The following is a 22,691-nucleotide window of genomic DNA, read 5'->3' as shown; positions in this document are numbered from 1 at the left end:
AGACTGAGTCCCAGCCCAGCCCCAGCCCTTCCTGAATGCCCTCCCCTGGGTGCCTCCAAATCCCTTAACCCATCGGGACAATAGGCCCAGGCACCAGTAGTTTCTAGTCCCTATAGTTGCTGAGTTGGCGAAGCAGGCCCTAAAAGGGAGTTGCTGAGACAAGTGATTTGGGGGGAAGGGTAGGCCCCCACCCCCAGCTCCTCAGGGCCTCCCCCTGCCTTCCTTTGATCTCCCTCAGCTGATCTGTGACCCCCATAGTTACCTGGCCCCTCCCAGCTCCAGAATATTCTCCTTTCTTGGTTAAGCCTCTGCTGCCAAGACTCAGATACCCAGGACACAAAAATGACTGAGCAGAACCTTTTTATTAATGGAATGGAAGACCAGGATGCTTGGATTCTTCAAGGCCAAGAACTAAGGGATTAGGGTACAAGGATCCCTGATGGGGTCAGTGGCGGGGATTAAAATGTCTAGGTCCTTTATTGGGGGCCAGGATAGGGATTAGAGTGCCTAAAGTCAGGTCCCCATTAAGCATAAATTGTGAGGAGAGATGGGGCAAAGAAGGGACCACCAGATGCTCAGACCTGCTGGACAAATGGGGAGGGAGACCCATTCTTTGGGGGTGGGGGTGGGCTGGGGACCTCTAGCCAGGGTCAGAGTCAGGGATGGGAGTGGGTGTGGGAAACAGAATGCAGGTAGGAATTGGGTTGTGGCTGTGTGGGTGGGAGTGTGATCAGAGAAGGGAATGGATTTAGGACTGGGGATGTCTAGGTCTGCTTTAGAGCTGGGTTTCTGGAGGAGAGCAACTCCACCTTTCATAGCCCACCTACAAAGCTAGGAAGGTACTCCAGATAATGGAGAGGAGGTGTCCCCTTAGGGTAGGGGGGCCTGAGCATCTGGGCTGCTCTCCTTATTCCCAGGGTCCAGGAGCACGTTCTCAGAGCAGACGAAGGTGGCATCTTGGGGGCCTGGCGTGGTGGGACTCTGGGCTCCCTGGTACTCACTCTCCCAGTCCTCAGCAGGTGGGGTGCTGGCAGGAGCAGGGGCCCTTTGATGGTGGTACCTGCCCTCACAGTCCTCCTTAGACTGTGGTGGAGGGGCAGGGGGCTTGCATTGATGATATTCTCTCTCCCACTCCTCTGGGGGTGGTGTGGCAGAGGCGGCAACAGCTTTTTGCTGGTGGTACTTGCTATCTCGCTCCTCCTTGGGCTTTGGCAGAGAAGCAGGGGTTCTTCGGCGCTGGTACTCACTCCCCTGGTCCTTGGTAGGAGGTCGCATGGGTGAAGGGCGCATCCTCCGGCTCTGCTTGGTGATGCCTGTAGGGGCTCCCAGCACTCTGCCACCTGGGGACCCCACCTCTCCTGGCCAAAGAGCTTCCCTCTGGCTCTGGCTTCTGTCCCACTGCTGTTTGGGTGGATCCTGGGCCACTGGCTGATCCGAGGATGGTGGCCGGGCACAGCAAGGGTTAGGGTGGCAAGGACAAAGGGCTGGGCTGGGCCTGAGGCTGTAAGCCCCAACCAGGGCACTGTGGAGAAGGTAGGAGAGGGCATCCAGTCTGATGGGGATGGTGAGAGCAGCCAGGCCCTCAGGGAGCTGAGGCAACACAGATCCTTGTGCCATCGCTGGCCCAGGCCCTGCCTGACTCAGGGCCAGGGTCTGGGGTACAGGGATGGAACCTGGTGACTTCTGGGGCTCAGAGAGGCCACTCCTGCAATAAGAGATGGCCTGAGGTCAAACTATCACCATAAGGAAGAGGAACAAGTCATTATGGACCCCTTCTGGGTGCTTCCCCAGCTAGGCCCATTCACCCTGTTATTATCTGAGTCTCCTATCTCTAGATCAGGTTTCTAGGTCAGAGCTGGGAGGGGCCTTAGAACAGGGAATGTCAGGGCTGGGAGGGGCTTTAGACAGCACTGAATTTAACCTGCAGCCTTCTCCCTACCTTCATTTTACAAATGGGCAAACTGAGGTCCAGAGACAAGGAACTGACCAACCTCTTGTCTGTAGGGATCCCCAGTATTAGGATCCCCAGCATCTGGGTCGGTGGCCGGCACACAGTAGGTGCTTAATAACTGTGCGTTGATTCTCTGAGTTAAGGTCCCTGAGGGAGTTGAGGGCAGAGGAGAACTAGAACCCAGGTCCCAGCACCCCAACCCAGGTCTCAGTGCTATATACCACACCCCTGCCCCCTACGAGCCTGACTCTCAGAGCCCCTCTTTGTCTCTATCAGTAGGATCTCTGGCCCTCATCTCTGACTCTGTCAGTCTCCAGGTCTTTGTTTTTCTCGGGCTTACCCTCCGGATTCTGCTCTCTCCCGCCACTGATCCATCTCATAAAACAGGTCTCTTCCCCAGCTGGTCTCCACCTCCAGCCCCCCACTGAAGAAAGGGCTAGAATTGAATCCCTCCGCGGGTCGGTTGTGTTCCTGACGCGAAGCAGGGGCAGGGGTGGGGCCTGTGGAAGATTTAGTTCCCCCCACCCCGCCTCCCAGATCCTCAGTCCGCCTCACTGAGGGACGCAGGCATGAATCGATCATCAACAAATGTTCTTAAGTGCCTTTTGTAATAGGACGGACAGGCAAAGTCGTATATGAAGGCTCCCCTCAAAAAGCTTCCATTCTGAGGAGGGACACACGTCCACATGTCAGTACAAGCAGTGGACTAGAAGCAATCAGAGCGCAGGGACTCTGTTTTTGTCTTCCTATGGATCTGCAGACTTTAGCCAGTTGGAGTTTAGCTCATAGTGGGAGTTTGATAAATGCTTACTGGCTGCCCTGAAAACACATACAAGGTAATGGAGTTGGGGTGGGGAGCACATCAGCAAAGGCCAAACGTAGGAAATGGCCCGTGATCTGAACTGTGAAGGAAGGTGGGGCTTCTGTAAGGTGAAAGTGAGGAAGGAGAGTAGGCCAGGCATGCGGGACAGCCCATACTAAGTCATGGAAGAAGAAGGGAGACAGAATTTCGGGGCCAAAGCACAGCGAGGAGTCCAGTTTGACCGCACTCCAGAATTTGAGCAGAGTAGCTTGTATTAATGAAGCCAGGAGGGGGCATAAATGCCAAACAGAAGATCAATTCAATGACATTTGTCGAGGCTGTGTCTCACGTGTAAGACACCATGTTGAGGTATTGAGTATACAAAGTCCCCGTCCACAGGGATCTTCACGTCTCTCAAGGGATTCAAGTAACATAAATCAATGGAAGATAATTTGACAAAGGATGAAGAAGTTAACACCCAGGTGGATCTGGGAAGCCTTCCCAGAGGAAGTGATGCCTGAGTTTGTGCTTTGAAAAAAGATTACCATGTTGAGAAGTGGAGATGAGCGGGGAAGGAATACCCCTTTCCCCGTGCATCCAACACACTCCCTACAAATTTATCAGTGTCCTGATTCTTCAGCTCCTCACTTCTCCCCATCAGGAGCTTGGGTTTCTGGGTTCCTGTACCTAGAATCCCTTCTACACGACCTCCTCTTCCCTGACTCAGACCCCAGAAGGTTGAGAGACTAGATGTTGGATGAACTTCCTGTTTTTTCCTGCTCCCCACACATGGAAACCTTTCCTGTCTCAGAGAATGAAATGGCTCTTCCATTATCTTTGCCCAACCAAAGCTCTCCAATTGTACCATCCCATTCACTTTACCCAGTTCTGAGACTCCAATCTATTCTCAGTCACTTCTGCTTTCCTCTCCCCTCTCTTCCTTTCTACTGACCCCTTACACAGGCTCAAAGTGCCAACGTGTTCATGTCTGTCCTAACCTTAAAAAGTTATCCCTTTGCCATTGTGGTGGGAATTTTCAGGGTTCTTAACTAGCCAGTACCCAAATAAGCAGCACAGGATACACTCAGGACAATTGCAGTTAACTCAAGAATGTGACACGTGCCATCAGCAGGTGATGAGCACATGTGTCACATCATTCCACAGATGACATATGTTTATATATTATACACAAATGTATTTATATAAATATGTGTATATGCTTTCCTCCTGAGCTACCTGACCCAGAGAGAGCAGCAAAAGAGATAGGTTCCTTACGAAGCAGTTTTGGTAAGAGCAGGTACAGCATGTAGGCAGGAAAAGATACTTATTAAAACAAATAAAAAAGATGTTCAAATTGTGACAGAGAGAATATGTCCTCATTATCTTAATCTTTTATACTAGATCAAAGGAAATAGGACCTTCTTTATCAGTCGGTCACTCAACATTGGTCTAGAGCCTTGCTTGTCAGATAGGAGGTAATTTATCAGAGAGGATAAAGAGAAGGGGCTTACTTTCTTGAACTATGGAAATCCTCTGAGTTATCTTTTGTAGTCTGGTGGAAGTGAGGTACTGAAGGAGATAGTATGTGCCAAAGAAGTATCACAGGGAAGGAAAAAGAAACAAAGCAAATACAGGACAAAATGGAGTCAGTTGTGTTCTCCCCAAAACCCACTTTCAAAACTCTTCAACCTCCTCAAGCTACCTTCCCATCTCTCATCTCCCCTTCACCATTGTGGCAATTGGGGGAAGCATCCTCGACTTATAGGTGGATTCCTCAGACAAAACTACATACACCAGGTTCAAGATGGCTTTTGATTCCTAATCCACTAAAAATCAGAACTCATGAGCCCCCACCCATGCATTTACCTTGCTAGTCAGACAGAGGACACAATCAATTCAAAGCAAAAGGATTTAATTAGTAGTATTAAAACATTTCCCTTAGAAAACTAGGGTCCACAGTCCCACAAATACATACATACATATGTATATGTATGTGTATATATATAATATATGTGTGTATATTTATATTTATATTTTTATATATATACACACACACCATCTGTGGAAAAGAGTGGACCCAGATAAGGAATATATGTATAGAGGTGCAGAGGTGCATATGTAGGAAGCATTTGAGACCCAGGCACAAGAATGGAGGGGACAACTCATGCCTCCAGTGCTTTGGGGCAGCCAATTTCTTCTTGTGAGATCATTTTGCTGCCCTTAATCTGTCTTAGGCAGACCTGTATCCTTGGAAGGCCCTTGATCCCTGTTGGCATCAAGTACCATGTGGTCTCTACCAAACATCTGGTCTAGGCTGAGCATTGCTCCCTGCTGGTCTTCCATGGCTCCTCCTCAGCAATACTTTGCTGACCCTGGAGTAATTTCTGGTCACTACTAGACAATACTTCACTGGGAATGAAACTGCAGAGCTGTTCTGGGCTTCCAGATTGTGGCTCAGTAGGAATCTTTGGCTGAGGTGCTAGGTCTTCCTCGTGGAAGGATGAGCAGGCTCAACCATCAATCTTGTAGCTTAACACTTAAAGCCTTCCCAACCTACTTGCCAATTTCCTCCATTCTTTTAGGAAGCTAAAGCCTCAAAGCACCCAAATATCAGAGTGAGTGGAGAGGGGACCCCAGCTCAATGCTTTTTCTTCCTTGAGGAGAGGTCAGTCTAGAGGAGAATAGGTGGTATGATGCATAGAATGCTGAACTTCTAGTTGGGAATTGCTGAGTTCCAAGCCTGCCTGACTTTTTGTTCTTACTGATGAATTTTATTATTTTTTTTCTAGCTATATAAAACAGTCCTTTGGTAGTTTGTTTGGTATGTCACTGATAAAATTAATTCAGGAAGTATTATAATTTTTATCATCTTGGAAATTAATATTTCTGTAGTTATTTAGATCTGAATTTGTGTAAGTTGGTGTTTGAAAACTGTGTTCAAATAGTTTCTCTGTGTGTCTCAGCAGTAGGCTCCCAAGTATTTTATATAGCCTGGAGTTATTTTAAATGGAATTTCTCCTACTATCTCTTCCTGCTGAGTTTTGCTGGTAATCTTCAGACGTCCTGATGGATTTATGCAAATTTATTTCATATTCTGCAGCTTTGCTGAAGTTACTCTCTGCATTCGTTTTTTTAGTTGACTCTCTAAGGTTCTCTAAGTATACCATCATATCATCTGCAAATAGTCTTAGTCTTGTTTCCTCATTACCTCTGCTTATTCCTCCAATTTCTTTTTTTTTTGTCTAATTGCTGTTGCCAGCATTTCTAGTACAATATTGAATAACAATAGTGATAAGGGACCTCTCTGTTTTAGTGCTAATCTTTTGGAAGGTTTTCTAGCTTACCTTCGTTACAGATAATGCTGGCTTTTGATTTTAAATACCTATAATTTTAAGGAAAGCTCCATTTATACCCATGCTTTCTAATGTTTTTAACAGGAATAGGTATTACATTTTGTCAAAAGCTTTTTTCCTACATCTATTGAAATAATCATATAATATTTTGTGGGTTTTGTTGCTAATATGGCCTTTGTTTTCATAATATTGTTTTCCTAATATTCTTGGGGGGCAGCATAAATAACCCACTTGACAGGGAGAACTGGAGGTGTGCCTCTTACTACAGAGGAACAGAGATGCAAAACTCAGAAGGAGTGGGCAAACTGGAAAGCAGCCAATGTGATGACATCACTGGAAAATATTAGTAGCTCTACAATGTAAAAATCATAAGTCACCTCTCCATGCTTGTCTATTGGCTACACATAATCTCCACATGTGTGCATGCCCCCCATAATTCTTATACATATCCACTCTTCTCATTGGTATATTTGTGGAAGGGAACGTATTTTGGGTTTGGGTGGCAGGCTGTGTGTGTTGGGAGGGGCAGTTCAAGACTTTCAACTGCAACTTTCTTACTACATTATTTCATTGAGTGTTTCTGCTTCAAATTAATCTCGACTTCTGGCAAACTAGGTTCATAAGCTGTGACTTCATTTGGCTGAGGACCCTTAGAATAACTTGAATCCTCCATAGCTTTTCTGGTGGGCCTTTGTGAGAGAGCATCCACATGTGTAATCTGTCTCTTGCCACTCTCCTGATACCTCTTTCTGAGGTCACCAGCATCCTCTTGATCACCAAAGGTGATCTGTTCCATCCTGTTTGCTTTAATTAATGAATTACCTCAGTAATAAATTTATCTTTAAGAGGTAAAGGAAGTAATGAGGAGACCTTCTGCTCTGGATCAGATACTTGTCAATAAGAAGGAAATGGTTGCTTATGTAGAAATGTAAGGGCAAGCAAAGTGGGACTTGTTGCTGTTTTTTTTCTTTTGGAGTTCTAGTTCTTCTCAGCACTAAGGCAGTCAAGTGCCTTTGAGTCTTGCCTTTGATTGAATCAAGAGTCTTTGATGATCTGCTTAAGTCACAAGAAAGCCTAAGTCACATGAGTTTGAGTCACATGAGCCTGGGTCACGAGGGTGGTGCTGCCCTCTGACCCCGAAGAAGTGTATATATACTCTGAGGTTAACATTTTGCTTTGGGGGCTCACTCATGGGAAGAGTGTTTGTGTGATGTAGCCAGATGAGACTCTGGGTAGCCATTAAGTAGCCCCCCCACCCCCAGCTTTGAAAAGCCAGATGTTGATGCTTCTCTCTATAGTAACTATGTGTATGTAATGGTCAGACAGCTAGAATCTCTGTCTGTTGATTTGTGTTGTTTTCTTTACTTGTAATTCCTGCATGTAGTTTCTGTTTGTATTTTCGCTGAAGTTCAGGCTTCTGACTTTTTTCCCTGAACTAACTGAATGATATATGTATGTTTAATTAAAGTAAGATTGTTAACCCCTTAAAGTTGCTTTCCTTTAGAAAAGCAGATCAAAGAGCCTGTGCTAGCAGCCTTCCTGTGTGCTGGTGTTATTGGCCTTACACCCCCACAGTAGCTGCTAGTAACATTGTTGTTACAAGAAATTATGGAAACTTGGCAAGAAGTGGGTATTTCCATTTAGAACTTATAATATTGGAGAGGAAAATGGGACATAGTGTGATATGCACGCAAAATATGTGGAAAGCAAATTCATAAGGTAGGTAGAAATTCATGACCTAAAATTCAAAAAGGGAAATCAGTCTAGGAAAGAGAAAGCTCCCAAAAATTAAGTTCCAAAGATATAGAGAGAAACAATTTTCATACGGTGGAAAAGGGAGAGTTGTCCAAAGTGGTGTAGATGGACAAAGGACTTATCATCCAACTAAGATTTTTAAATGACACAGATAGAGCTGGAAGCAAGGGCAGGTAGAGGGGAACGATGGTGATAAGTGATGTTTATTTATCAGCTCTGTAATTTTCCTAGAGCATCTCACATTTATTCTCTCATTTGAGCCTCACAACAAAGGTGGAAGGAAACATACATATTAATATCCTCATTCTACAGATGGGGAAGTTGAGGTTAAGTGGCTTGCCCTTGATCACACGGATTTGAACCCAGCCAGGACTTCTTGATTTCATTCAGGAAGCATTTATGAAGGCTTTTTTTTTGATTAAGGAAATTACAAACTAGAAAAGGAAATGGCAAACCACTCCAGTATCTTTGCCAAGAAAACCCCAAATGGGGTCACAAAGAGTTTACAAGACTGAAATGACTGAACAAGAAAATGTGCCAGGCCCCATGCTAAGGGCTGGGGGTACAAAGACAGGCTAAAACATGGCAAGCACTGTATTCTGTTGTATTCCACAAGGATCAATGCAAACGCACGGCATGGTCCTGTAAGGAATTCAAAGTGAGCATAAGCTAAAACCACTGAATTATGTTTATTACAGCAATAAATTGTTATTGTTGTTGTTTTTATCTGCTAATTACAACAATAAAGGCCAAATAAACCTATGCTGAGAATCGAAGAAGGGATGCGAGGATGGTGATAGAGAAATGAGAGAAGGGAAATCCACTCATTTCTTTAAGTCTGTTTTCTCTCTCCATGATGATGCTCTCTGGACTGGTAAAGACAGAATAGAAATAGAGGACAAAGCATCTGAGTAAAGCCTAGATGACCACTTGTTATACTGGGTGTCAAGGAGATTTTCAGATAGCCAATGACTAGACTGGGTGGCCTCTGTGGCCCCTTACGATACCAAAATTTTGGTGTTCAAACCCAGAAAAATGAGAAAATGATGAGAAAACCCCCACTTCCTTTGAGGATTTCAAGCCTAGGCCTAGAAAAACATCTTGGGGCAACTGAAAGAACTGGCCATTGTGGACTGGGAAACCAAAGTGCCGAATTGTATCTGCTCCTGATGCAGAGAATCCAAGGAAAGAATCACACAAAGCCCAAGTGGTGAATCCAATCTTTATTCGGGAATTGACTTATAGGAGCCCCTGTAACAGCACTTTGAGATGGACAGCAAGCATTGGCAGACATGTTTTTTGTTTTGCTTTGTTTTTGTTTTTTTTTACTAAAGCTACTTGGGTTGGGGTCAGGAGGGGGGATATGAGATGAGCTAAAGCATGTAGGATGTCACCAAGAAAGCAGAATTTGTGAAAGTTCAACTGAGATGGAACTGACTCATAGCCTGCCACACATCATTTTTGATCCAGCTAGGATATATATGAGTTTCTTGCCCCTAACAGCAACCATGATCCATTTAATCCATAATGCTCCTAACTGTGACCATCATCCACTTAACCCACAACCCACCCCTTCGTGGCTGGCCCCAATAATCCTCATGCTGACCTTTTCTGGAATGCCCCTAGGGTGAGGGAAGATGTAACAGGGGCCTAAGGGCTTTGGTTGCCATGCTATCTGTAAATCATAAGCATACAGCACACCTTATGCATGGTATATGGGGAAAATGTTAGTTAGAGCACATTGCATGGTCTTAGTTTCATTAACAAAAGTTTCTAGGTCACAAGAGTCATTGCCTGTCAGTGGTTCATCTCTCCAAGATACTCCTCCATGACCATGGACAGACATAGCCATGCAGATCCAGTCATAGCACTGTTCCTCATTGGCCACGTGGTGCAGCTAATCTATGGACTGGTTCTCACATTCCCAATGGGATCAGATGACAATAAACGTAAACTGAATATTAAATGAGCAAAAAGAGTGAGATTATGACCATTCTGTGCTTAAAGGGTTATTGGACTGAGGGCTCCCTTTCACTAACTAAGGGTGCCATTTAATTAGGGTCAGGGCTTGTGCCATACAGGAAGTGAGTTTTGGCAAGCAATTATCCATTCATCCCATCACTGGTGACCAGAACCCAAGGGGCCGATGTATCCTAGGTTAGGGGTGCTGCCACCGGGCCTGACCAGATCCCTCATTAGATGTAGCAAAATCTAATCCTTATGGGAGACTACAGTCTGCAGAACTATCTTGTGCCACCAATGCTTAAGCTTTAGTGAAGGCAGATTGTTGGTTATTGCCCTGTTCCCACTCTGTCTCTTTCCTAATAATGGCATACAGTGGCAATGAGCATCAGGCAAGATGGAGGATAGAACCCCTCCAATATCCCAACAATCCCCAATAGTAGGGGAATTTCCTTCAATAGCAGGAATAAGTCAAGCTGGAATTCTATTCATTACAGCCTTGGGGATAACCCATGTTTTACCTGACCACATCACACCAAGGAACTTCTCCTTGCTAGGGTTTACTGTCTGCCCCTTTTGAAGAGAATATTTTGAAGTCAGTCAAAACACTGCTATCATAAAGGCAAATCATCATATGTTAACATGATATGATTAAGCTGATGATGGCAGGACCTACAGAAACTGGTATGGCATCCAGCTTATGGGTGACCAGACCATAGCAAGGCCATGGTCCTTCCTGTGTGAACACAATCTGTTTTTGTGACTCCTCTGCTACATCCAGCACAACATTTCATTCCCCCACTTTTGTGGTCCATCTCTCTAAGATAGTAACTATGTCTGGGATAGTGGCATGTACTGGGGGAGGAACTTTGCATAATTCACCATAATCTACTGTCGTTCTCCAAGTACGGTTGGATTTTTTCCACAGGACTAGACTGTCAGAAGGGTTCTGGGTTTTCCATATGATATTTATTTTAGTCAATTCCAGGGGGGAGAGACAAGCAAAGGGACATTTGGCAAAACCCCAAAAGCCTGACCATTCCTACACATAACTGGAATTCCCCCACAGTCATTTGCAAGGCTGCCCCTAATTAGAAACATATTCTTCTAATGTTTTTAGCAATTGGTGAAATATGCACAAGATGTTCTTGGGGTGGAGAATGCCCCACTTATAACACAACCTTAGTGTTACACCATCAAAGTAACCATGGAACCAAGGAAACTATGTGGATTTCCATGAATAAGGATGCATTCAAACCCAGTATCTACTAGGATGAGTACTGTTTGTTATGCCAATGTCAGATTACTTCTACATATGACCTATGGGATCCCTCAATCCACCTTATTCTTGGGGAGGTTTTTGACCTCTACCCCCTTATAGATTTGGGTGACTTCCGGGCAGTGGGGGAGGGGTACAGGCTTTTGTCTCCATGTCTGGGGCTTCCTTTTCCTCAAGACGAGCTGATAGGATCTTTCAGTTATATTGCCTCCACCTCTTTACTACTGCTTCATTGTATAGCCTATCCATTTCTTCTCATGGCTAGTATCAAATCCAGCCATATTTGCTTCCCTCTTTGGCCCACTGATCGTGGGAGTCCTTCTGACTTCTCTTGCATGAGTCTTCTTCTGGTGGGCTTTAGATCCCAGATCTTGGTCAAATCAGATAATGCTTCCTCCTAATTATTGGCTGATGCGTCTTCCAGAGATGCTAAAACAGCTAACAGAGGTACCTTCCAACAAGCAGGAGCTAACTTTAAAAGTTTGTTCTTCATCCAGCTGTATACAGTTTGCATCAGGCCCATGTAACTCAGGGGCATAGACAACAGATTACATGACCATTTCTCTAATGGTGGCCTAGACTTCCTCCACACTCCTCCAGGGAGTCCATTCTACTGTCATGAGTAGGGTCCAGCCAAGCATCCCTACAGGTTCTAATAATCCATTCTAAAAGGAAACAATGATTCCCTTGAATTCATCTTGGGCCATGCAATCTCTGTCATAAGGCTGGGTGTGTGGTAATACCCCTCATCTTCTCAACCTTGGGCCCAAATAACTTCATTCCACCTGCTCCATGCTCCCATAACCAAACTATCCATCCAGGAACAGATTCCTTTCATTACTGGTACAATCTGGCTACCAAATCTATTGGCTCCCCTGGGATATAGTCTCTGAGGCTCAGGACAGATTGTGCTGGAAGTAAAGGGCCTTGGTCATTCCCAACACTCCTCTGCTTTACCTGGCTAATATCAGTCTAACATGATGTGATTGCAGAGAGTCCCCATTTTCTATCTCCCCCTCCAACTTCCCACCATCATCTGAATACATTTTCTCAAGGGACTCATGTCCCATGGTCTCAATTCTTAGCTGTTAAGAGAGCTCTTCCATTAACTCTTGGTAATTGATGGTCTCTAACCCTTGAAAAATGACACGCTAAAGTAGAGAGGTATTTTTCTCCTCTTTCACTCTATTGGAAGGTTGTGTTCTGCATATCTTTTGTTTTTCTAATTCACACACCTGAGCCTCAGTAGCTAACTGTCACTTAGTGATATAATGCAAAGCAATTAGCAATGACCATTATTCTCTTTAAATTGCTAGCCTAGCCTCTTTTCCAATCTCCAGCAATTTTATCTTGGTTAGCAGAGTACTCAACCCTTATGGGCATTCTCCCTCCCCGTATTCCCTAAGTGGCCCACGTAAATCAATCATTCATATGACTGGTGCCCACATTGCTGTAGATAGCCATTGGGCATCTTCTTGGAACATTTCTCCCTTCTCCAGTTCATTTCCTGGGAATCCTGCTAATTATACCAAATGTTGTGGACCAGAACACTGAAACACCCAATTACATCTGATTTGGGTACAGGTGTTCCAAGGGAAAAAGAAGGCAAAAGGTGGCAGGAGATTTGTTCATGCCATGGCTTTCTTCATACGGCTTTTTATATATTTTCAACTGAAACTGCTTAAGAGGTGGGATATGGCCAAAGGAGCAAGATAAAATTGGCTGCTGGCCTGCTGCATGCTGTTTTCAACCTAGTAAGAATATGGATATGTTTCCTGTCCCTGACTGCACCAAGAATCCATTTAACTCCTAATCTTCCCAAGGGTAATCATGATCCACTTAACCCCACATTGGTAAAACTGGTTACTGAGTCCTCATTAGTCATCTTTAGGATTTCCATCTTGAGAATGACACAAGCCATATCACCCTACTCTTGACTCAGCTCTCTGTCCCTCCACATTGGTGCTCTAATAGAGAAGACAGCAGACACCTGGAGACTAAATATTTGGCTGTGATAAAAGAAATGTTCATTATAGACCTATCACACCCTCTGGGATGGCTGTCCTGATTCTTCCTCACACTGATGAGCTGAGTCTTAAGAGCATGGTTTCTATATCCCTCCTAAAAGTTTCAGAGATAACTCTGAGGACTTGGGGGTGGGTTTTTTTTTTTTTTTAGTATTTTAAAACTTGGGTGCTCCACTGGTATGTGCTCTCTCCCTATGACTATAGGTTGATTGTCAATTAGTCAGACAGACTTAATCAGCTTTTAGAAAGGGATATTTACTAAGCTTGTATAGTAGGTACATTGGTGTAAAACATCATCCTTCAAACAAGGCACATTCTCTCACCCATACACACAGAATACTGGGGAAAGCGGATTCAGGTTTAGACAAGAAGTGTGGCAGAGGGTAACTCACAGCTTCTGGAAATTTGTCCTTGTTCCTCAAAGCCGATACTATTGTCGGGTGTTACAAGGACACCACTACTATTCAAAAAAGAAGATGAGGACTACTCAGGCCCTCCAATAGTGTGGAATGGAAGGTGATCTCCTCTGAGGGTGAAGGTGAGGTGCTCCCCTTCCCCTCCATCGTGGTTCCCTTCCCCTTCCCCACCTCTTTTCCATTCCATCACATCCCCTCTCACTCTCAATTCTCAGGCCTGAAGCTTTTATTTCACAGAAAACCTCTAGGGTTTGATTATGCTCCCTCAATCAATTGGAACACTCAGTGCAATATCACTTATTTGATCAAAGACTAATTTCAGATTTATCCTCAAGACTTTGACTGATTAGTTGTTGTCTTGAGACACGTTCTCCCCTCATTAACGCATGACTTTAAGTGTGTACGTATGTGATTGGATTCATTCATTCAATTGAGCTCCCATCTTTGCATAGCAATAATTTTTTTAAGAAAGGAAACTGAGACAATAAGCATCTGCAAAGAAAACACGAAATGCTTTCTATTTGAAGATAGAATGATTTATTTAGAAAACTTTAGAAAATCAATAAAACATCTAGTTGAGACAATTAATTTTTTTTAAAGTTGCAGGATATACAATATATTTCCAGCAGATTGTTTAGCAATGGCATTTCATCTCTGTGGGAGCTGAAATGGCTCAGAAATTTCCCTTAGAGGGAAACAAAATATGAGACTCTAGAATGTGATGAGAAACGTAAGAATGTGTGAAGAATTCAGGGCTCCTTATTCCCTCTTACTCTGCACTTGAGAGACATTTCTCATCAGCTCTTCAGGGAGTCAGAGTGAGACTCTGTGCTCACCATAGGGACGAGGTAGCAATAGACTGTGGAAGTCAGACAGCTGGGTTGTTGGCTCCTGTAACTTGGAACCTTATCTAAGGTGATAGCTCTGGAAGCTGGAGAGCTGATGGGAAGGGAATATAGGATCTTCTCTGTGCCAGGAGCAGTGCTAAGCACTTTTTCTAAATATTATTTTATTTGATCTGAGACTGATAATAGAATTAAGTCTAGGAGTGGAGGCCATAGAATAATCCTCTACTGACTGTGACCAATGTTATAGATGATTCAAGATTTAGAGCAGAAGCTGGGACCAAATATGAGGAGGGTCTAAGTACCATCACTGTCAGCTGCCTCGAAGAACAGTGGATCTGTAAGCAAGACATAGGGAAATAGCCTTCACTGTTTAAATTCTGAGATACAGAACTGGGGCCATGGACACCCCTTCCTCCCTCAACACACACACACACACACACACACACACACACACACGCACACACGCATGCATGCACGCACGTGAGCACGCACACATGCACATCTTATTTTCTCTCTGTGATCTCTAGGCAAGTGCATTTTGGAAATGACCTCCAGTCCCACTTGAGATAGGGAAAGGCAGCTGTAAGGAATCTAAGCAGAGAGTAACATGTGGTCATGCTTCAGTTTCTGTTTCTTTTCTTTTTGCTGTGTCTAATACACTTTGTGGCCATTATGTACTGATTACCTGAGTCTAGTATGTGTAGGTATTGTTTGGAAATAACAATATGGGAAGGAAGTGGAAATGGGATGGAGGCAGATGTGAGATGGAGGTAGAAATAGAAATCTCTAATCAATATAAATGTGAGATGGAGGTAGAAATAGGAATTTGTCATCAATATAAACCATACTTTAATCAAAATTCAGAACCTGAACAGCGTAAGTTTTAACTTTCCAAACCACTCAGAATTGTATTGTGTATCCCGCCCCCACCACCACCCCCCAGATCCCCCACAGCACACTGCCTGACGCATAGTAGGCACTTATTAAATCCTTATCTACGAACATCTGATGAAATCACTTGGGTGGTGGCTTGATCATAGTCCCATCTAGTGGACAGTTCAAATAATACACTTTCTTACTGAAAAATTCATTGGCAAACACATAACTTTTGTGAGTTTAAAGTCTTTATATTGTCCATAGTGTCCTAAATTCTAAAAATCGTCAACATTTCTTATGATTACTAACAAGAGGTGGGAAGAAAAAAAATAGAAATTCTATTGGGAGTAACTATGAAACACAAATAACATTTGGAATTTTACTTACCAAGACACCTACAGAATATGTAAAAATACAAAATGGTGTTCAAAGAATTGAAACAAAATCAGAATCATTATAGGGATATCCAATGTTTATGTCTGGACTGTTCCATATAATAAAAATTAGGACATTGTCCAAGTTATTGTGCCAGCTTCATGCTATCTCAACCCAATTACCAGGGGGTTACTAGACAAAATAATAACAATTCATTTGGAGGAACAAATCATAAGAACTAGAGAAAGGGGGAAATATGGAAGGCATGAAAGGAAGCCTAGAATCAGAAGATCGCAAATCACATTATAAAGTAGTAATGATCAAAAATATTTGGTGCTGGTTAAGCAGTTTACAAAAGGAGGACAATGGGGCAGACTCAATGTTCTGATCAAACCAGAGAAATACACAAGCATAGCAGAAAATGGTCAACCAACCCAAGAACAGAAACTAGAGGTGGGAGAAGAGACTCTTTCTTTGGCATTTTAGAAAACCAGACCTGCAATTTCATCCAGCGTAAGAAGCTTCCAGGGAGGAGCTTCCTCTACCAAGGCAAATTAGATAATTACTCCTGGGAAAACTGAGCAGCAGCTTAACAGAAATTAGGTAAAGACCACCTACTAAATGTCTGAGGGCAGATTCGAACTCAGGAAGATGAATCTTCCTGTCTCCATTATGTACAATGCCACCACCTAGCTGCCCATGGTTATCATGGTACGCACCTAAAACCAATGACTAGCAATGGATAAATACAAAAAAATTCCCAATAAAAACATGGGTAAAATAAGGGTGCTCCTTTTCCTGACTATTACTGGACATAATTCTAAAAAATACTAGCTATAGCAAAAAGAAAAGCAAAAAAAGAGTCAAGGCATTAACCTCAGAAAGTAAGACATGAAACAGTTCCTATATGCAGATGACATGATAGATGACTTAGAAAACTTTAGAGAAATAGCAAAAGATTTGTTGATGTGATTAACAGCCTCAGTGCAAGTATCAACATATAAAATGCATTGATAGAAGCCTTTAGCATTTCTCCATCACAATGCAAAAACACATAACAATGACAGAAAATAATCAATCAATAGACAGTTATTAAGAATCCATTACATACTAAGAACTGAGGATGCAAAGACAAAAATGAAACTGTGTCTCCAGAAGCATCTATTCTATTGGAGGAAATTACAAGTACACATATTAGTACATTGTAATGTGTATATATATTATATATATATGTAGATATGTCTGTGTATGCATACATATGTGTGAATGTGTGTATGTACACATACACACAAGTATATGTATGTACACATATATATATTATATGGATGAGGTTGAAACTTAGCTCTTATTTGACTCTTATTCTTTAACTAGGCACAAACCCTTTTTTGATTGAATCAACCAATCAGAACTTAAACCTCATGAAATTGATCAAATCCATTGTGTGAGAGGCTGGGTCATTCCCTCAGCACTTTGTATAAAGGGAGCTGCTATCACAGAACTGAGGAAGAAGAGATTCTAAGTACCCAGATTCCAGCGGTCAGAGCAGGATGGATCAAAGGGAGAACTGAGGGTGGCAGAGAAGTGAGAAGTCAAGGTAAGTGCTTGGCTGGATGAGCATGGAAGAAAGGAGGATGCAGGCTAAGGGAAGTCTCAAGAAAAGATTGGCTCTTTCCCTAATTTCCCCTGCAGATGCCTATTCGCAAACACTATAATACAATCTACTTTTTCTCTACTCAAATTTTTCCAGTAAGCTAAATTTTGCCTCAGCTACAAAGAGGTTATCTAATCTCTGCCTAGGTGTTAGGATTTTTTCCTAATGGGTGGGTCAGAACAATTGTGACTGAACTCAAAACTTTTCATCTAAAATAAACCCTCTAAAGCCAAAAAAGGAAAAGAAGCGGATCTTAGGGGCCACTATATTTCCCCTTAGACTTAAAATGGTCTAATTTTTTTTTCAGGGTGTTACATTTACAGAGAAAATACAAGGCAATTTCAGGGATAATAGACTGATGACTATGGGCATCAAAAAGGGAGAATGTTGTTCAATTTAGCATTGAAAAGAAGTTGAGGTAAAGAGAGTTCATTTCGGGCATGGGAGGTATTCCCCACCCTACAATATATTTCATACTTGGCTCTGCCCTATGGAATTCCTCTCTTTTTTCATTATAATAGCTCATATTTATATAGTGGTTTATTGCAAAGCACTTTACAAATATTATCTCATGTGATCCTCACAACAACCTGGGGAGATAGGTGTTATTATTATCCCAATTTTACAGGTGAGGGGAAGTGAGACAAAGAGAGATTGAGTGACTTGCCCAGGGTCATATGACTAGGTAAATGTCTGAGGCTCAGTACTTCTTAATTCCAAGTTCAGCTTTCTATCCACTGTACCACCACTACATTTTGTTGTTTTTCATCCTTTGTTTTAGAAGAGGACCAATGACATCACAGGTGATGTCTTGACTTGCACGCAAATTAGATTCAAGTGAAGCAGAGATGCACAAAGTCGTCAACCTCACTCTCTCTTCCAGAGTCATCACAGTCCAGCAGCAAGACAAAAGTGAAGATGACTGGCGATGGCCCAGGATGCAACGAGTGACCTTGGCATTATCAATGTCTGACTAAGTTCTAAGTGCTCCATAGCTCCTGTTTCAGCCACCTTCATGGCCATTGGAACAAATTGTTTCCATCCTCTCATTCCACTGGGAAAAGTCTTTACATGCTTGGGATAGATATATCCCTAACTGTCTGACAAGTTTAAGACCCTTCGGTTGCCCTCAACTTGGTTTAGCCTGTCTGCTGAAATGGTTTTACCAGGGTATTGTCACTGAAAAAGCTATGGCTTCTTGGAACCACAGGTGAGAATTGAGTAACAGGTGGACACCAAAGGTGGAAGAATAGCCCTCATACCAGAGTTGCCATTCCTCTTGAACACCCCATACAACCCACCTTGAAGTCATTTCTGATTCTCCAAACTACAAGGGCTCTCCCTTCATAATTACCTTGTTTTTATTGTCTTCTGTATATGCTCATTAACTTGTCTCCCTTGTGATATAAGCTTAGAGCAAGTAAGGATTATTTCATTCTTTGTATGGGAGTCCCATGGGAGCTGATAATACCTCCAAGATAGCAAGAGAAAGATAAATTGTATTCAAAGCGATTCCAACATGCATCAAATATCTGAGTCAATCTGACACGACACATTCAAGACATTATAAATAGAATTTTTTAAAAACGCTCTACAGAAATAAAGGAAGACAAGTAATTGGAGACATATCAATTATTTATGGTTAGAAGGAGGCAATTTAATGACAAATAATGATACTTCCTAAATTAATTTAAAGATTTATTGTTGTACTATCAACTACCAATGGCTTACTTTATAGAGAAGGACAACATATTAACAAAATTCAGTTAGAGGAACAATAGCTTCTAGAACCTCAAGGAAAATAATGTTTAAAAATAAGAATGAAAGGGCCTCAAAGTATGTTATAATACATTAACTATCAACACTATTTAGTATTGATGTTTAAAAATGGGAAAGTATATCAGTGCTCCAAAGCAATGATTTTCATTTGTGCCAGCACAAGGCAAATTCCACCTCCTGTTGCCACCCCAGTCTCCCCCTTGAGATGTAGAAAACCTCCAGCGCAAAGAGGAACAACCTTCCCATTGACTGCAAGTCTTCTGTCTCCTGCTGCACCTGTTCCTAGTGAGAAGAAGTAGAAAAAGAGGAAAACTGGAAGGGAAATGGGGACTTCTCTATTCTGCTATGTGGGTTTGATGTCCATTTCCTGTTATATCATTTTCTGCACCCTCTCAATCATAAGGGAAAGGAAATAGTGAAATAGGGCCTCCAAGCTCACCACCCAACCATGTGCCTCTCATTCTGGCTCCAGACTGAACTCCAGTCTCCTTTGGGAAGAGGAATGGCACCCTCCATACAATGATGAACATTGTCATCCCCGGTCGTATTCTTAACATCCTGATACCTCTTAATTCCTATAGATCATCATCGCAACTCCATTCCACACTGCCATTACTTGACTCCTCATTCGCATCCCCCCAACCTTTCCGCACCAAAGTTTCAACAAACACAACCCACCCTGCCACTGTGCCCTCTGGAATGCCCGTTCTGTTGGCAACAAACTTTCCTTCATCCTCAATCTTTTCCTCTCCCACTGCTTCCATCTACTAGCTATTTCTGAAACCTGGCTCCTCAGATGGCACAGTCTCCCTGGCCACCCTTTATAGGACTGGGCTACACCATGACTAATTCCTCTTGGCTCACTAGTCGAGGCAGGGAAGTTAGAATACTCCTTGCTTCTCTTTGCCACCTCCAAGTTTTTTTCCTTACCTTCATCATTCAGTAACCTCTCCTCCTTTGAGGTTCATGACAGCCAAATATACCACCCAATGAAAATCCTGGTAGCTATTATCTATAAGCCTCCAGGTCACTCCCCTTTCTTTCTCAATGAGTTCAAGATGTGAGTCACATTTTTTCTCTCTTCCTCAATTCCTGCTCTCATATGAGGGTACATATTCACAACCAATTCACTTCCCATGACCTACTTGTCCAATCCACTTCAGTCACACACTTAGCACAGTGTCAGGCATATGGTAGACCTTAATAAATCTTTATTTACTGACTATCTGACTAAATAAATAGTTGGTAAGACACAGTAAGTAAAAAGGTCTAAAAGTTAAGAAAAAACAAATTGGCAATAAAACAAGTTGGTAAAGTAAATTGATAAATGTATCAACAGTTTATAGTCCCAATACCCACATAACTCACTCGTTACCAAATTAATTCTCAACATCTCAAATTTGAAGGTAATCTAGGGCCATGCTTGAATATTTCTCTATTTTGAAAGCAAATTGCCATATCTTTCTCATTAATTAACCAGTTAGTTTTGAGCCCTCCTAAGTTTATTAAAAATTAACATCACCTTTTATTCTATAAAATATAGAAATATTTTAAAATTACCTATTTAAAAAAACTGTACACATCTCTTTTTCTTAAGCAGTTGCCCACGTTTCTCTGTATATCTATCATTTCTAGTAGCACAGTAATATTCCATTGTATTCCTATACCACAATTTATTTAGCCATTCTCCATTCAATGGGCATCTACTTTGTTTCCAGTTCTTTGCTGTCACAAATGTGTTGTTATTGATATTGTAGAGTATATGATGACTTTCTTCTTTTCAAGAATTCCTTGGGGTATATGCCTAGTAGTGGAACCTCTGGGTCAAAATGTACGGACATCTACATTTCAGTTCAATTCCATTCAATAAACATTTATTAAGCACCCACAATGTGCCAGGCACTGTGCTAAGCACTGGGGATACAAATAAGAGAAATAAGCTCCATTAAGGAGCTTACAATCTAATGGAGGGGGGGGAGAAGAACACACAAAAGGAAGGTGGGACCCTAAGGAATACTTGGAGGGGGAGATGGGATGGGGCGTATCTTGTTCTGAGGAGTTGAAACCAAGCAGAGTTGCAGATGGAAAGTAGAAGGAGCTGAAAGTCCAAATCCTGCCCTCTATAGAAGAAAGCTTTGGGAAGAGCTTATGCTCCATGCTCCAGCCCTCCAATCAGAGAGGAGCCGAGGCTGAAGGATGTAAGGTGTTGAGTATCCAAGGCTGAGTGAGCAGCAGGGTGATGAAACTTGAAGTGGTCAACTTGTTAAGTCACTTTATCTGCATAATTCCAAACAGTTTTCCAAAATGATTATACTGATTCACAGCTCCACCAACAATGCACTAGAATGACAATATTCTTACAACTTCACTAACATTAACTATCCCCATCTTTTATCTTTATCAGTTTTCTGGGTATGAGGTACAACCTTTGGGTTGTTTTGATTTGAATTTCTATTACTGTTTATCATTTGGAGCATTTTTAATATGTTTGATTGTGAACTGCTGGCAATTCTTCTTTTGAGAACTGTTTGCTCATAGCCTTTGACCCATTGAGGAATGGCTTTGGTTGTGTGTGTGTGTGGGTGGTCTAGATATCTTGGATACCATATCCTTGTCTGAGAAATTTCATTCAAAGATAATTTTTTTCATTCAATTTATCTCCCTTCTTGCTCTAGATGCATTAATTTTGTTTGTACAGAGCTTTTCACTCTCACAGAATCAAAACTATGTATTTTACCTTTTATACCTGACACTATCTATCCCTCATTTGGCTAAAAACATATCTCTCACCAATAACTATCTCATGAAAGGTATGTGATTTTTTTTTCTCTAAGATTTAAAAAAAATACAAAAAATAAAGTAAAAAACAGTATTCTTTGAGCTACATTCAGACTCCATCAGTTCTTTTTCTGGAGGTGATAGCATTTTTCAATTGCTGAGAATAGCTACGTCATTCACAGTTGCTGTTATTGTGAGAACCCGAAAAGACCTTAGCCTGAAAGGGCCAGGGTCTCCTAATGCATCCTGGGCCATCTCCAGTCATCCTGGTGAATATCAGGCCACTGGACCCAAATGGCTCTGGAGGACAAAGTGAGGCTGGTGACCTTTCACAGCCCTCCCTCACTCAAATCAAAGTCAACTGCAAGTCATGTCATCATTTCCCTGATGTCATGGTCCTCTGTGAGAATGAAGGACAAACACACATACACGCACATTCTGTTACTGTGTACAATGTTCGCCTGGTTCTGCTTACTTCACTCTGAATCAGCTCACATAAGTCTTTCCAGATTTTTCTGAAATAATTCTGCTCATCCTTTCTTAGAGCACAATAGTATTCCTTCACAATCATATACCACAATTTGTTCAGCCATTCCCCAATTGATGGACATCTACTCAATTTCCAATTCTTTGCCATCACAAAAAGAGCTGCTATAATGTGGGACCAAACAAGATATAGAGAGCATAAGGAAATGTAAAATGGATAATTATGATTACATAAAATTAAAAGTTTTTGCACAAACCAGTGCAACAAAAATTAGCAGGAAAGCAGAAAACTGGGGCGAGGCGGCAGCAGAATTTTACAGCCAGTGTCTCTGATAAAGGCCTCATTTCTCAAA

The 22,691-nt window shown here is 42.4% G+C and overlaps 1 protein-coding gene across 1 annotated transcript; it reads right to left on the bottom strand.

The window, feature by feature from the left end:
• Positions 1 to 870: 870 nt before the first annotated feature.
• Positions 871 to 2,326, bottom strand: C2H19orf84 (chromosome 2 C19orf84 homolog). Its single transcript, XM_036743402.1, has 2 exons — positions 2,292 to 2,326; positions 871 to 1,705 (listed from the first exon to the last, which is right to left on the bottom strand). Exons 1-2 carry the CDS (start codon positions 2,324 to 2,326, stop codon positions 871 to 873), a joined length of 870 nt encoding a protein of 289 aa, XP_036599297.1.
• Between the last annotated feature and the right edge of the window lie 20,365 nt (positions 2,327 to 22,691).

Source organism: Trichosurus vulpecula, chromosome 2 (assembly GCF_011100635.1).
Source record: "Trichosurus vulpecula isolate mTriVul1 chromosome 2, mTriVul1.pri, whole genome shotgun sequence".
Taxonomy (NCBI): Eukaryota; Metazoa; Chordata; class Mammalia; order Diprotodontia; family Phalangeridae; genus Trichosurus; species Trichosurus vulpecula.
The sequence above is the reverse complement of the archived record's forward strand: the minus strand, read 5'-3'. Positions and strand labels throughout refer to the sequence as shown.

What these genes read in the sequence shown, in the direction of transcription:
- C2H19orf84 (XM_036743402.1), bottom strand. Translation starts at nt 2,326, where the DNA reads ATGGATCAGTGGCGGGAGAGAGCAGAATCCGGAGG. An exon ending in GAGAGAGCAGAATCCGGAGG is followed by an intron (nt 1,706 to 2,291) that starts GTAAGCCCGAGA and finishes CTCTTATTGCAG; the next exon opens with GAGTGGCCTCTCTGAGCCCC.